Below are 17,297 nucleotides of genomic sequence, written 5' to 3'. Positions count from 1 at the left end.
GGCATTCAGTGCAACTTCTTATAGTAAAGACAGGACAGAAGTGAAGAGTCCATATGGATTAATTTCAAAACAAGAATCTATCCCAATTCTCTTCAAAAAGGGGGCCTGCTGACAGCTCTCTCAAAGCATTTCAATCTTCCCCCACATCACCCTGCCTTGGAGAGATCACCTCTAGGCCAGTCTGTTCAAATTCTGGCCTCTCTGCTAAGACAGCCAACAAAGGGTGCCAGTTTTGGTGGTGGCTCCATGATACGAACACTCAGACGGAACTAACCCCAAAACAAATTTTGCATCCGCTATTGAAGAACCTTTGCACAGCAACAACTGCTGTATTCTCTACCGAGCTAGCCAGGATTTTAACCAGTGACCTAGTGGTTAAAATGTCTGTTTCCCATTACCAATTTCCTGAGCCACTCCCAGCTCTAGTTTTAAAATTCACATCTTGATATTGTTTCAACATATTTTCTTAAAACGTTTTCTTTAATAAAAAAAAAGTCAAAAGAGAGCATTATGAATTGCCCTCTACACAAGTACTTAAAAAATGCTCAATGCACATACTTTGTTACCATCATCGCTGAAAGCTTTACCGCTGCTAAAGCAAGCAAGTACTAAGCAAACCAAGCTGTGGACTGCAAATGCTCCCTGCCACCCACATGTTTTAAGTGCAGATTTTTTTCCAACTTGTAATTCCTTCTCCACACACACTGGTTAAAGGCAGAACAAACTCAACAGTTAGCCCCAATTTAAAAAAAAAAAAAGCACCATACCATGTATAAACAAGAGGCTTCAAAGCAAAAAGGGAGCATTCCTAAATACTACTAGAAACCCAGAGGCTATAAGCAGAAGGTTTCTAAAAGCACTTGGATGCAGTGATGATGAGTGATCTATAAGGACTTGTTTGGATTCCCACTGAAGTCAATGGGAAAACGCCCACTGAATTCAGCGAGAGATGGATTGGATTCTAGGGGTTCAGTCCTCCCAAGTACTGAGTGCTTTCAGCAACAATTGAAGTCAATGGCAGCTGAGGAACCTGAGCATCTCACAGCAATGCTCAGCACCTTGCAGGACTGAGCCCTATATACCTAAATTAGATATAGCTAGATATAGATACAGCTAGATTAGAAAGTACCTGTCAATGAAGCCATTCAGTTGTTTCCCTCAAGGTAATGGCCTCACATCTTATTCCTGTCCCAGCAGCTAATGGTGGGTCTCTACTGAATCATGGACAGATTACATGAGGGTTTCACAGATACAAATTGACTGGATGCAGTCCTAGATATTTGCTGCCAGAAAACACCAATTCTACCTGTGGTTTTCAGGCTATATGGTGCAGCCAGAACTCTATATGTTCATCAAATATATTTTAAAGTGTTTCAGCTACAATGGTACCTATCTCATAAGATCTCAGGCTGTATGAGAACCTCACACCTATGTGGGGCGAAATACACGAATAAAATAAATTTTCAACCAATAATAGAGCAAGCAGCAAAAGCTGCAGAGACTTAACCAACTCCAGCAAGCAGTAAAGTTGGAAAGAGCAGTTTGATGTGAAGAGTATCATCAAACCTAGAAGAGTCTGGGAAACAGAGAGAGAAAATCACTGCAGATTTCTGAATCCAGGATCTGATCACAACAGAGCTAGTGTGGTGCTTAAACAAAATGAAACTGCATGTCAAGACCTGCAGGTCTGTACCACAGTCAAAGAGGGGGTGGAGGGGGTGAGGATCGTATGTCAGCCTTTAAAACCTCATTTCTTTGACCCTCAGACTCTAATTCCAAACTTGACTACAGCTCTGACGTCCAAAGGTGCCACCCAATCCCCAGTTAATCAAAGGAGAGCATTGTTTAAGCAGTCCCCCTTCTCAGTACTCCCAGAGCCTGGCTAGGAATTTGATCTGTCAGGGCTGTCAACAGATCCACTTCTTGCTTCTCTTTTGCTATTGTTTTATCAGGCATAGCGCAATAAGTCTGAAACACAGACAAAGCAGAGAGATATTGAGGCTGTTTAACAAGAGCTATACACTGATCTTTGCCTTGGTGACTTTTAACTAACCTATGCAGCTGCTGGCAACATAGACCTGGTGAGGCCATGTTTTATGCTCTTAAATTACCAATTACAGTGCATTACTGTTAAAAGCAGAGGAAACAAAGCTTAATTAAGCTTGTCAATCAAAATAAAATCCATTTACCAGACTTCTTTTCCATCTAACCTAGTATTTTCTGATCTCTGATTTTTTGAATTTGCTGGTGGGAAGATAAGCGAACGTTTTTTCCCCAATAAGCAAGAAAGATCTAAACCATAAACTGAACACAGAGAGGCCAGTTTGGGTAAGCAGTGGAGGAATAATTATGTCATTCAGAAATCAATTTAGCTTCAGGAAGAAGTTTATTGCCGCAATTATCTTAAAAAAGGAGTGAAGTCCATGCAAAAATCACTGAGTTAGACTCTGACGCACACCGCAGAATGTTTCATTTCAGTAATCTCAAATAAACTATCAGAAAGTCACCGCTATTATCACTCTCTGAATAAGGGACTAAGAGTGAAAACGATGCATCTTTCTTTCAGTTTTCCTATTACTTTGATTGGGAATGTATAACTCCATAATCCTGTGGCTCACTCTACCTGAGATCTGCAATTTTCAAGGCCATCTTCAGGAAATCAATGCCCAGTCTTTTGAACCTGGGCTTAACCTTTGTTCACTTGCTTGTGAACAAAGCACCTTAGATAAACAGCACCAATTTTTCCTAAAGATACGCCCATCACACACATCAGACTTCTGAAATAAAATATTTGCAGCTTGATCTTATGAGGACTGATCTGAATTTATTCAAGCCTTTCTTAGGTAATTCCAAGATTAGAAGAATAGCTTGTCTGCGCACCAGACACTTTAGACTAATCTACCTATGTATGTAGATCAGGGAGCTCACCACAGTACCTTGGGGCCTAATTCACCAAGGTCCTAAATGCCTTGTGCTGGAAGATAAGTACCCTCAGCTCCAACTGACTTCAGTGGGTTTTGAGGGACTCCTTTATTAGCAGGATCGTGCCTCCAAAATGGATGACAGGCCCAGAAAAAAGGGCGACATGATCCTCATATATGCATGGCTCTGTTTAATATCGTGAACTCTTCTTCCAATGTACTGAACTAATTATTTTTATCTATCTATAACTTACAAAGGGGAACTGCATTTCCTTCTTAACTCCAGCCTGGCTTGTATACTGTGCATTCTGTATAAAAGCCCTTTATGAGACACGGGACCTTAATCAATACCAAATGTGCGACAGAATATCTTTGTTTCCTTGGTAGGTTTATCTACGTTTGATGTTTTTCAATATGATCCTGTTGGTGATTACAGCTTTTGCTGTATTGGGATATTACGGTGACAGGTATTGTAGATAATGCAGACTGAAAGCAGCTTGATTAAGTGGAGGGGAAGAGAAGGTAACAAGCCCTAGAAAAAACACATTTGGGCCTGGTTCTGACTACGCCAGCGTAAATCAGGAGTAACTGTCAAAATCAACAGTGAGAGATCAGAATCAGGCCCCTTAATTAAAACCTGGTGTGGTTGAGCCACATTTGGGAGGAGATAGAAAGTTCTGACAGTTCTCTTGACTGCTACTTCAGTCTCTTCCAGGTTCCTTATCAAATATGTGTGAGCAGGTATTTTTTGAATGACAAAGTAGGAGGTGGCCATGGAAAGGAGCTCAATACAAGTATTACTCTCTTATTTCAAACTTACTTCCTGAATGTTGTGAGGAATAAATCTCTCGTGTCATACATCTCGCATAACAGTTCACAAAGCATGGAGCCAAGGCACACCAGGAAGATTTGTCTGACAGCACTAACCATTTTCCCTCTTCTTGCATCTCTCTCCCTCTCCATCACACACAAGCACATGCACCCCCTCCACCCACACGCCCGCCTCTTGAAAAGGACGGGGGCTCTGATAGGCTTAGGGAGGACAGGATTTCAGTAGCTGAGGTTCTGCATCTGTCTCATACTCACAAGTAAAAAGACGACATCTTCAGCCTACAGAAAAATAAATGAATTGTGAAAGAACTAGTCCTCCAGTATCACAGTGCTGTTACCATCACAGTGTTCCAGCACACTGCTGAATTCTCGAACGGTACTGAGGGAGGTACCCACTGCTTTGCAGGCAAGCTCATGACAGAAGACAGTCAATCATCCCTTCCTTGTGTACTGCCTCAAAAACACCTTTTCCTTCAGGCTCCCCATGGCTCTCTCCTCTTCCTTTTCTATTTGCTGTGGCAGATGCAAAGAATATCCCAGTCTCTGATCTGTGTCTAAATCTCCCTGCAATTCCCTTAGTGTACCTACAACAATGGCAGAGCACAGAATGCCACTACACAATGGTCTCTTCCCTGTTCCTCCCAGCTCCAGATTCTCTCTTTGAGACTCTCAAAAACTCTAGGAATATGTCTGCACTGCACACTAAACCCAGGCTCTGAGTCAGGTTTGAGCCCAACCCCCCCTTGTATCCACACACAAATCAGTCTGACTCAGGTCAATGAGCACTCAGGATCCATGTCCAATGACCCTGCTAGTTGATCAGGGCTCGAGTTCTGCTGCAACTCAAGTCCAAGCCCTGTCATTTTGCAATGTGGATGCAGCTCAAATCACTGACCTGAGTGTAGTATTGACATGTTAGCATGGCTGAGAGACCTGGGACCAGCAGCTGTAAGCCCAGGTTTACAATGCAGAGTGAACACTCAAACACAGACTTGGAAACACAGAGTCCACAGACCTGGGTTTACAATGCAGTGTAGTCAGCCCCTAAATGGGGTTTTATTAGGTTGCTGTCCCTCCCCAGGGGCTTCTCTCAAAGGAGGCAGAACCCTATGGTTTCCAAATCCAATGGCATCTCAACTTAGACCCCTTGGAAATTCCAGCTTTTACAACTAAGAGAATTAAGTTCCCACGGCAGGGATCGGCAATCTTTGGCATGTGGCCCGCCAGGGTAAGCCCCCTGGCGGGCTGGGCCAGTTTGTCTACCTGCCGTATCCGCAGGTTCGGCCGATCGCGGCTCCCAGTGGCCGCGGTTCGCCGCTCCAGGCAAATGGGGGCTGCAGGAAGCGGCATGGGCTGAGGGATGTGCTGGCCAGCGCTTTCTGCAGCCCGCATTGGCCTGGAGCAGCAACCATGGCCAGTGGGAGCTGCGATTGGCCAAACCTGCAGACGGCAGCAGCTAAACAAACCCGGCCCGCCAGGGGACTTATCCTGGTGGGCCGCGTGCCAAAGGTTGCCGATCCTTGGCCCACAGCATTCCCAAAACTGAAGTGTTTGGGTCCATTCAATAAGCCAAAATCAAAACGCTTAAATTTCAAGTCAGTTTCATATTGAACTGCATTTTCCCCACAGTGGCACAGTGCCTCAAGGGAATTATAGTTTGGGAGCCTAATGGTCCCATTCTCCCCCATGGGCCAGGCTCCCTGACCAAGCTACATTAATGTCACTCCCATGAAGCAACACAGTTCAGTTAGTGGGAAATCCACATTGGACATACAGTGCTCAAGGAAGCCTGGCCCATAGGAAAGAACGGGGGCCTGAACTACAAATCCCATAAGGCAATGCACTGTTTGGAAAAGGCGCTTTGACATTTTTTTGAACTGATTAGAGTTTGAACATTTCAGATCAGTACAAAACCATTCTGATTCGGGTCCAACTGACCCACAATGAAATACTCATTAGGATATTTCCAGACAGAAAATTGAAAATTGAGCAGCGAAAAAAGAATACAAATCTTCTCTCAGAAACTTTTGATTTTGCAGGAGCTGCATTGTCAGTGGAAGATTCCCAACCAGCTCTATCGAAAGCTCTTCAGTGCAGATACTTCCTGCCCTCCTTCCCCCAACCCCACCTCTCTCTGAGAATACAACCTGTTCTTCCTCCAGTAACAATATTTATCCCAAAACACTAGACCAGTAATAATGAATTGAGCCTCAACAACCTTGTGAAATAGATAGTGCCTATCATCCCCATACAGATGAGCCAACCAAGGCAATTTGGTTAGGGTCATGCAAGAAGTTTATTCCACAGTCAAACAGAACCTAGATCTTATGGCCCATAGTTCTGCATTTTACCCACCAGACTGTCTTCCCCCACTGTCATTACCTTTCACTCTACAGATGACTAAGGCAGGTGCAAATGACTACGTATCACTGTGAAACACTGACAGGATATGCACACCCACAGGAAGCAAGACTCACTTTTACAACAGTCCCCACTTGGAGATGTGCAACAGAGGCCAACCTCTGAACGCCCAGTAAAAGTCCAGAGGTGGTTCCTAAACCACAGGCTGACTGGCAGTGTCTCCTGGGTCCAGAACTCCCCACTGGATGGCAATGCTGTCCGTCAGGACTGAAGCAGTTAAGTTTTATAAAGAGATGACAATCTCCACTTTAAAACTGCTTACTGTGTTCAAAAGCCAAAGCCAAGACACCAGGAACAGGAAGTAGGATTACTGTAATACATGTCATGGCTTCTACGTTCCCCTTTTTTTGTTGTTGCTGAATTACTGTAACTTACATATTTTCAGGATCTTTGATAGAACAACAAGAACATCATTCTCCAAATCCACTGAGCTGAAAAATGGCCATCACCCCCTGTGGACTTTAAACACCCAATTCAATGAAAAGAGAAAAAGCTACTGTGGCTTGAATGGAACAACACACAGCATTTTAAAAAGTTAAGCCAATCCCACATGCTTATTGCACTGATGCCAAGAGGTTTGGTTTGCTTAAAATTAAATTGTTAAAGCAGCTGTTACAGTGCTCACCGTCACCCTTTCCCCTAACTTAGCGCTGTTAATGACAGTAATTTTGGCAAGAGTATGGTTTAGCAGTAGTCACACTTACCTCTACAGTAAGTACCATATGAGAACACTGCTTCAAAGAGCTTAACAAACATTCACTAGTTTATCCCCACAAAACCCCTGAGGACATCAAAGTATTATCTCAATTTTTTGGGTGGGAAAACTGAGGCATGAATATTTTTTTTTCGTCAGGTGCCAATCCCAAAGTAACAGAAGGAGTCCATATTAAAACTGGAATTAGTACTGGGAAGTTCCATAGTTACAGTGCTGGCAACAGCACCAATGCATTGTAAAGAGATTTCAACCCTCTGTTACAGCACAACACTTTACCTAAGAACTCTAACTTATCTGAATTGCAATAGTACCCAAGAGGCCCCATTGTGTTTGTATTGTGCAAATACGTAGCAAGTGGCAGTGTATTTATGAGAGAGCGAGAGAGAGACAGAGTTAACATTTATTGAGTGCCTGTGAGCTCGGACCTGTAAGAAACAGATGAAGACACAGCGACTTACTCAGAATAACCACAAATATAGTGATGCCCGGTTTAGAGCGAAATAGAATGAATGCCCTGAACTCTTTAAATAATACACTGCCATGTGCAGGCTGCAATTCTTGTTACAGCAAGCTTCCCACTGGTAGTAATTTCTTCCTTTGGGGAAAATGGCTTAATTTTAAGAGAGTTCCAGGCACTACACCTGCCTCTGAGTCCCACTGGCAATTTTTGTGCTTTTACAATCACATTTCCTCTTTTCTGTTCTTCTCCCTCCCCCCGCCTTTTTTTTTCCCTTTTCTTTTTAATGTTTGTCATTCCCCTACTGCTGTATGAAAGACCCCCCACACACAGAAGAGGAAACTGACTCACTTCATGAGGAAAGCAGTAAGATTTTAAATTAAAATCACTCTTTATATAGTCAAAGTAAATAAACTGGAAAAATAATTGCTCTAATCACATTATGTAATTTTAACTTGCAACTACAGTAGATAAAGCAATTTCGGACAAATGTGACTTTTAAATTGTTGCTGTTTCTTTAACATCAGATTGCTTTGTTATTACTACTTGTAATTTCCTGTTAGCTTCGATAATGATTTTCAAATTATTCACTGGGAAACAGACACCCAGAGTTATCAGCAGAGCGATTTAGGAAGTGGTCAACATCAATGCTAATAAAATGTAAGAAAGGTTTAGTATGGCAGCATATGCGAATCAATAATAAAATACCATCAGGCAAAGTGAAAAGCCACTTCCTAAAATCCATCCATAATCTCCATACACAACGAGACAGCATACAAACAGCAAGCAAGGAAGCAATATATTTTAGGGAGGGTATCTAGTGAAACTAGGCACTACATTAGCCTTCAGCACTAGAGATAGAGGTCCTAACTGATACGGACCCATTTTTCTACAGCCTCTATTATACATTAATACATGTGGCTGAGGAAACAGCTTCAAAAAAACCTGTGCTATCTCATGAATGGTATAAATGACAGAAGTACCAAATAACCTTGACTGGTTCAGGCAGCTGAACTGCCAACAGTACCAAATTACTTCTGGTAAATCACCCACAACCATGACACATTTGTTGATTAGATTTTTTTTTTCTTTTGATCAATGAAACATAGAAAAACCAGAAAAGGACTGTGTGACACTATAGTTAAATGCTGACCTTTATTTTCCACTTCCTTGTATTTAACGCTATAATTATTTCATGTTTGTACAGGGCTTTGAATACATCAGTCAGTCAGTGAGTGCTAAGAATTATTATTTTTCACACAAAAAATCCTTTTGGACTTATTTTTTTTTGATTGGAAAGTTTCAGCAAGATCCCTTGAGCCCTCTTTAAGCTGTAAGCCCAGGGAAAAGATAATTCTTTCAAGGGTTCAGATGTTTTTGCTTTTTATAATTCAAAGAGAGCTTGAATTAAAAACCTTATGGCTTGCCACAGAGACTCAGTCCTCAATAAGGATAACTGGAGTAGATGTATTTAGTAAAATTCAGTTTTGAAATGATATATTATGGGCCTGACACAAAGTGCACTGAAATCAATAGACAGACTTACATCGACTTCCATGGGCTCTGAAACATGTCTATATACACACACAGCTATCCTTTCTACTCGGGGGGGGAGGAAAGGGTGTGAATAACTAGGTTAAAGTAGATGACACCCTATGTAAAACAAAAAACATCTGCTCTGTTCTTCAAAGTATTTCTTTTTCCACTGTCCTATAACTCAAAAAAGGATTAAGGAATTTTGTTGAGGATGGATGGTCCTATGGCTAATGTACCCGACTGGGGTTCAGGAGATCCAAGTCCAATTTCGGGGTCTGCCACAGACTTCCTACACGACCTTGAGCATGTCACTTAATCTCTGTACCTAAATTTCCCATCTGTAATATGGAGATAATACCACCTCCTAATCCCACAGGAGTGTGGTGAAGATAAACTGATTCATGTTTCTGAGGCACTAAGACACTGTGGTGACTGGAGCTATACAGCTAATTAGACCGACTAATGTGGTGTGGTCTAAAGGATTTATAGAGATGAGTTTACGATGGCTACCTTACAAGTGGCAAACCCTTGGGGAGCCATGCAGGTCAGCCCAAATGAGTGGCAACAGATGTCTATGTACCACACCCACCATCACACATTTTGTATTGGCTACATATTGTACAAAACACTCATTTTAGAAAGGTTTCTGCTTGTGCTAAACTTTTACAAGGGAAGGATAATGAAATGCATGCCATTACATGACAACATTTCAAGAGTTATCTCTTTAGTGCATAGATATGTTTATTTACTGTGTAAATAAACATGTTTTCTTCAGAGTGATTTACAGTATATCTATACTGCAATAAAAAACACCTGGCTGGGCAGCAGGGTTATAAAACTGTAGTACAGACATTCGGGCTTGGATACCCTCCCCCTTCACAGGGTCCCACAGCCCGGGCTCCAGCCCAAGCCTGGACATCTACATTGCAACTTCGCAGCCCCACAGCCCCAGCCTGAGTCAGCTGATGCAGGCCAGCCAGGGGTGTTTTACTGCAGTGTTGACATACCCATAAAGTCTAAGAACCTGATCCAAAGCCCACTGGAATCAATGCAATGTCAATGGGAGTCTTCAGTAGACTTTGGATCAGATCATAACGCCCCAATCCTGCAAACTGAGCTGAGGGATTACTCACTAGCATAAAGCTTGTCTCTTATGGGTTTGCAATATCAAGAGCATGAGGGTGCAGTGAGCATCTGCTAACAACAAGGGCCCCAATGACATCAAACACTTGTTTGCAAGGCCCATTCCTGACGGGTGAATGAACAGACTGAGGTCGTCTTAGCCTCAACAGTGCCAGTTCCTAGGCACCCTACACTCCCCATGAAGTCAATAAGATTTCAGAACAGTCCGTACTTTGCAGGATCAGGCTCCACATGAGCAGGTTGAGGATTTTTCAGGATCTTAACTTCACTGTTAAGGTGGTCGACACCAGCAGTTACATTTCCACTGTCTGCTTGCCAGCAGTCTGTCTGAAATTAGCATGCACCCATAGCAAGCCACTTTTACACACAAACCAATAAAATATGTCTGTTTAAATTTGAATACAAACAAAAACATTTTCTCAAAATATCCAAAGGGCCTTCCTTAGTTTCAATCTATTTTTCTATAATTCAAATAATTTTGCTTTTGTTTAAGCAGGCTTCCTAAATTCAATTTGGAAAGTTATTAGCCAATAACGCAAACTGGGGCTTTCCACTGGTTGTTATTTATATTTAAATTATTTTTATTTTATTTGACCTTCATACAAACTTCATACAAAGCCATATTAAAACAACTTTACAAGGGTAAAATTGCAAGGGGAAGCCTCCAAATTTCCTGGATATTGTCAGGATAAACCAGACTGTTTACATGATTTTAACACAGCTTTTTAAAACAGGCACATGCATTCTCTCTATACTTCAATCCTACAATTGAACTGGATATAGTGAATGCAACTAAATTGGGTTCACTTGTGGAAATTGCTGCTTGCAGATAAAAGAGGTGGGAACAATAGCCTAGCTTTACTTTGCCTGTGTGTCATCTTCCTAATGAATAGGAGTTTGCCTAGTGCAACATACTAACAAAGAGGTACAGACAAGCAAAATATTAACCAGACTGTGACGGTATAGACTAGATTAATATGCACTGATGCCTAGAGGCAAGGACAAACATCTTCCCAGACTGGATAAAGCGACATTACCCTTGTAGTTCCTCTTTTAACTCGGAAACCTCCTTGCAAGCCCTACAGAGATCGCTTCTCATTCTCCTGCCGCTGTCCCCGAACACATGCTGCAGCGGCTGCGTGTGCTGACGGAGGCTAAGCAGGGTATCAGTGTTACATTTACTATCACTGTGATGACTACATGTGTAAGAAATGCATTCTTCCCATCACTTCACTATTCCTTAAGGAAACCTGAAGGGGCACTAGTCCAACGTCTAGCATGAAGCAGATACACTATCACATTTCCCACATTCAAAAATCCTGCTGCCAGAGAAGCATGAAAACTGCTTCCTACAGCCTCAGAGATGGGAGAGAGAAAATTAAGCAAACCCTAAACACAACAGTTATGCTGCTGATCCGTACAGGGCGCTAGCTGAAATCAAAATGTGTCTTCCTATTATCACCACCACCAGCAGCTTTTTTTATTTTCAGCCTCAGTTTCTTTATCATCACTCTTTTACGGAGTAGAGTCCATGTTTGTCCACCCCTGTTTTTTAAGCCCTTAAGATAGCTAGTGATTCTCTCTATTTGCAAACACACATTCAAAAATTGCAGCTCCTTTCCCGGCACCTCTGCTGCTATCCAGCCTAGCGCTCTCTATGGAATCTGACTCTACCATTTGGGGAGACAGAAGTTCAGAGAACTCCCCTTTTTCTGATACTAAGAGGTCACTGTTGGTGTAATATAAAGCACTGGCAGCGCTCTCCTCACCTTAGAAGATACACACACAGTCCCAGCAGTGCTCCCAGCCAGGAGAGTCAATGATTGCGGCACACAAGCCCCCCAAGCCTGCCAAACAAAACAAAAACAAAAGTAAAAATATATATATGAACCAGGGTCTATGGGAAGCACCATAAAGCGTTACCATGGATACCACCACAACTAACAATAATGTGCAGTTCAATACGTTGCGCACGGTAACAACTGAGTCAGGCTGCCAGAACATGCTGCATGAGGGTCTACCCCTAAAGGCTAGCCTGAAGTTACAGCTGGGGCGGAACACGGGCTTCCCACTTACTTGGCAGCTTGAGCCCTAAGGAGCATATGCCCACCGGTTCTTCACAGAACACAGGTACAAATTCAAACAGTGTGGTCTCTGTTCTATAAAGCCCTCTATGGTCTGAGTCCTGGCACCTTTCTCTTTATGAACTAAGTCAACTGCTGGACTCTACTACACTGGCTTCTGCTGACACAGCTCCTAAATAGGAACATCACGGGATTAAAGACAGGCACTTTTGCTGGAAGACTCTCAACTCTTGATTTCACTTCCTGTCATGCTGATAGAACCCGTTCACCACCCTCCAAGGCCATGGCATAAGGCCAGTCTGTATGCTTTCCTGAGGTCCAGTGACTAACTTAGATGTGTTGAGGTCTGCTGAAGACAGGAGTTTGCTATTAACAGACATTGCCCAATTTGTTACGCAGAGATTATTACTCAGGCTAGTTGGATGACTTTGTGACAAGGTGTTGCAATGGATTTCCAGCCCTGAAAGATGGGACCTTTCCTTAAAGCAAATGCCTTGTGACCCCATGTCAGGAACCCTGCTCAGCCAATCCTCCCACTATGAGGCATTTCCACATTACTCATTCCTGAGAGAGTTGCTAGGACTAGCTAAGGGAGGGTATGTCTAGCACAGGGATCAGTAACCTTTAGCATGCGGCCCGCCAGGGGGGCCGGGCTGGTTTGTTTACCTGCCGCATCCATAGGTTCGGCCGATCGCAGTTCCCACTGGCCACGGTTCGCTTACCTTGACGGGCCGCATGCCAAAGGTTGTCAATCCCTAGTCTAGCATGATCACAATTATTTCAGAAAAATCACGGGTAACATAAATCATGTGTACAAACGCCTCCATTAAGTGATGAATGAATTAAAAAAACCTATTGGAGCAAAGATCATCCTTTCTACAGCATTTTTATGGCGTTTCCCTGTACATTATCTCATTTACTACTGTCCCTGGTATTCACGGTTGCATAATAATTCCAAAATTGTACAAACAATTCTATACTCATGGCTGCTTTGGGAGAGTAAATCTAATGCTAATGGGAATCACCGTGGAGCAGAAACTGTCATTTATTATATATTTGTACTGCTCCCAACACTACGGGGCCCTGAGCGCCTTGAGGCACATAAGCACTATTGCAATATAAAAATAACCACAGGGTTTTTACACAGGGTTCACAGAAAGGGAAAAAAAAAAAACCTTAATCATCTAGTCTGACCTCCTGTATAACACAGGCCACACAACTAGAGCATAGCTTAAAAAAGAAAATTCTTGATTTTTAAAATTACCAATGATGAATAATCCACTACAACCTTTGGAGAGTGTTCCAATGGTTATTTACCCTCACTGTTAAAAACATACACCTTATTTTCAGTTTGAATTTGTCTAGCTTCAACTTTTAACCATTGGATCCTTTGTCTGTCATCCTTTACTTCTGGGAAATGCTGGCCGGTCAATCAGGGTGAGAATTTCAAAAGTATTCAGCACCAATCTAACTTGGCTGCCCCTGAAAACTTCACTAGGAGCAGAGGTAAGCCAAGGCAAAACTCTTCGCCGTGACTAATGCAAACGTGCCCTAACTGGCTCCAGAGACTCTTGCATTCCATTTGTCCGTGACCCCTCCTGAACAAACACCATTAGTTGCACCAAAAGGTGTGGTGTTTTGTATTGAACATGAACACATATTCACTGCAGGCCTGGTCTAAAGCCCACTGAAGTCAATGGAAAGAGTCCTAAAATGACTTTTGTATCAGGCCCTAATGAGCGGCTAGATGTGAGGTAGCCTAATTGAATTTAGCTTTTACTTTCTGGGAAACCAAAGAATCAACCCAGAAGTTCCCAACCCAGGTGGCTGGGGGATTCCTGGTGGTTGGCAGAGAGCTGATGTGTAACATGGTGGTAGCTCCTTCCTCACTTGCAGCTGCTAAACTGCATTAAAAAGATAGCTAAAAATAAATTAAAATACTTTCCTAATGTTACTGTGCCACATTAGCAACTGCCATTGCTACCACAGGAAGTTATGTAATGGTAGAGGAGGTGGTTCGCGAAAGCATAACTGTCATTGGCACACTGTAGGCCACATTCAACACTGAGTTCAAATAGTGTGGAAGGCTTAGATACAGGGGAGATAAGTGCTTGTATAAAAAACCTAATACAGATATGAGATAGCCTGCTTACCAGGACTGAATTCTGGTGGTGGTTTGTTTATTTTCCCTGGTAGCAATGGCTAGATGTCTCAGAAATTAACTCTTTGTATGAGAGAATTAAAAAAATATTTCTCTCCAATGAATGCTTAACAGCCACCACAGAGTAGCCTAACTGCCAATACCATGCATCTCTTCCAGTACACCTCTTTTTGGCGATGTTACAACGTGCACCCCAACTAAAACGATGGTAGTTGGGACAAAGAATCACAGGAAACTGGCAGCTGTCCCTTGTGTTTTAACAGGCACTGGGTCCCAAGGAACAAAGTTGCTTCAGCTGCATGGATGTCGCACAAGCCGTCTGTTTAAACATTGCAAAGTGGTAATCTCCTGCTTTTGCTACTTTGAAATTGAGGAGGCAAGGGAAAATATTTGAATGTGCAGTCCTGAGGTCAAAGCTAAAGTTTGATTTGGATTGGTTTGGATTAGGGAGAAATGTCCAAGAACAACTCGTTGATTTACTTTATTTCAGGACTTGGCACACAGCTTGGACCAAGTTCAAAATCAAAATACGCTGTGGCCAGAAAACACTGCAGAAAGAGCAGAGATAGGAGACATCTGGACTGTGTTAGAAATGTAGAGCCATAAAGTCCTTTAAAAATATTCTCTCATCATGTTGTGACTTTTCTCTTGTTTTTGTTTCAAACTGTTTGAATGTTCAAGCTGCATTTCATATTAAAAGTTAAAGCACACACACCCGTAAGGTCAACCTAAGCAGACTGCAAATTAGAAAACCAAGAGCATTCTAGTGAAACGGCACTATGTTGGAAAGTGGATGATCTTATTGAAAATGAGCATTTTCAGTGTAAGATCTACTAGAGTGAAAATGGTTTAAGACAAGGACTGCTTCAAACCTGGCATCTCAGCTCATTTACTGTTCTTCACCAGCTCCAGACAAACTCAATGAATTTTGGATTAGGCCCACAGATTTGAGGCAGTGTGGTGCAATGATTAACACTTAATACTTATCTAGTGCTTTATCTTCTCAAGGCACTGTACACTTTTTTTTTTAGAAGACAGCTTGAAAAAAAAAATCACACTTCTGTCTAAAGGGTTATACTCAGGGTAGTTACAAGTAACACCTAAGAGCTATAACTGAAACACATTAATGAAAAATATTACCTGTCTTTATTTTTTCAGTTTGTTTAACTTTGTGCATTTGCAAGTACTAGGTGTATAATCAGCTCCACTGTTTCTGCTTCTTCTCTTCTGAAAAGATACTTATGAACATTAACAAGGGGAAAGGAGGTGGAAAAGAGACCAAAAACACTTACACATTTCTAATGTCTTCAAGAACTATTTAAGCAAAAAATCAAGGGACACGATTTACAGGGTGCTCCATTAGAAACTGTGAGGGTTTTTAACTGTTTAATTTTTTTCAGTTGACTAATTTTAAAGTTGACAGTCTCTTTACTAATGATTAACCATTAAAACACCTATATGAAGTAGGTAAGTATATTAACACCTTCTTTCCCATGGGAAATCACCCAGAGTCACCAAGCAGACCCACACAGGGAGTCAGTGGTGCAGCTGGGAGTAGACGTCAGGAGTTCCTGGCTCCTAATCCTGTGTTCAATACACTGGTTTCTTAGGGTGCATCTGAACTGCAAACAAGTAAATAAACAAACCAACCAACCCGCAGAAACGAGTCCCAAGAGCATGGGTCAACTGACTCAGGCTCACACTATGGGGCTAAAAATAGCAGTGCAGATGTTCCCGCTCAAGCTGGAGCTTGGGCTCTGAAGTCTGGCGAGGGGAAATAGGTCTCAGAGCCTGGGCTCCAGCCCAAGCAGGAACATCTACATTGCTATTGTAGCTCCATAGTACAAGCCCTGCAAGCCCAAGGAAATTGGCCTGGGCTCTGAGATGTGCTGACATGTTTTTGTTGATTTGGAGGGTTGGTTTTTTTTGCAGTGTAGACATGCCCTTAGATCTGGGAAATGGAAAACAGGACTCCCAAGTTCTATTCACCTTTCACTAATCATTTATTCTCTTTCCATGAATCATTCCCCCCCCCCCCCAAGTAAATTCCTAACTCACAAGGATGTTATGAGACTTAATATTGGTGAAGCACATTAAGATCCTTTAGTGAAAGGATAAATTTGTAATATGCTTTCTTAGCGCATGTGATCATGGCTCCCTCTACTGCAGTGAATAGCCCCTAGTGACTAGAACAGCCTACGTACAGCTACGGGAGTTCTCCTTTAAATCAAGCAGCAGAGCCCTGGGATATGGTGCTGAAGGTCCCAGGTTCAACCCCAAATTACAACTGTGGTGTCTGTATTCCCACAATCAATCATGAGGTTCTTAACAGAGGAGTCTAACCCTTTAAAATCATTGAGCAAGAGTCAAGTTATGAAGAGAAGAGGCTCTTATCTACATGACACTGTGCTTCCCAAAGCTCTTTGCATGTGTGAAAAATAAAACTGATCTTAGCTTAAAAATATATTTGCCGCTGAACAGTGCAGAGCTTTCACCCAAAGCTCAACTTCAAATAAACGTTCAAGTAGCACACTTGAGAGAACAACAGGTAAAAATGGGTATCAAGAGAACAGCCCTGCACAGTTGTGTTTAATGCTGTAGCTCATGTTGAGGCTTAGCTATATTCAAAACAGACTTGTGTGGAAGTCTTTAAAGTATTTTTCATCAATGCCAATGTCTTTTGAGTGGGGTTTCACTTTGAAAAGCATTATTTTCCAATGGCAGGGAACGTTTAATTTGTAAGCAGTTTTCTATGTTCTCTGCAGGTATGGTTATTTCAGCCTGCTCGCTGAGACACAGCATCCCATCCTTCTACTAAGCACGCCCCGAGACTGACCTGGCACCACCTCTGCGTTCAGCCACACTCCATTTCCAAGCAACTAGGCTTGACGGTCAGATAGCAAACTGAAGTGGGCAGGAAGGCCAGACAGTAGATTAGCCTGAATTATGCTTGGCTACACACGTGGGAATTCTGGAGACACCACGGGACCTGTCACAAGGTGAGCTGGCCATTAAAGAATACATCCAC

The 17,297-nt window shown here is 42.4% G+C and overlaps 1 protein-coding gene across 8 annotated transcripts in view; it reads right to left on the bottom strand.

Annotated features, from left to right (window-relative positions):
* Positions 1 to 17,297, bottom strand: part of LOC123349171 (c-Maf inducing protein) — a 198,746-nt gene that overhangs the window by 144,979 nt on the left and 36,470 nt on the right. For 4 of the 8 annotated variants that reach the window (XM_044986998.1, XM_044986999.1, XM_044987000.1 and 1 more), the window contains exon 2: positions 11,794 to 11,871. The exons of the other annotated variants lie outside the window; for them this stretch is intronic. In XM_044986998.1, coding sequence (XP_044842933.1) covers positions 11,794 to 11,871 — 78 coding nt within the window. The remainder of the gene's footprint in view (positions 1 to 11,793; positions 11,872 to 17,297) is intronic. 8 annotated transcript variants of the gene reach the window in all.

This window comes from Mauremys mutica, chromosome 14, assembly GCF_020497125.1.
Source record: "Mauremys mutica isolate MM-2020 ecotype Southern chromosome 14, ASM2049712v1, whole genome shotgun sequence".
In the NCBI taxonomy this organism is placed as follows: domain Eukaryota; kingdom Metazoa; phylum Chordata; order Testudines; family Geoemydidae; genus Mauremys; species Mauremys mutica.
The sequence above is the reverse complement of the archived record's forward strand: the minus strand, read 5'-3'. Positions and strand labels throughout refer to the sequence as shown.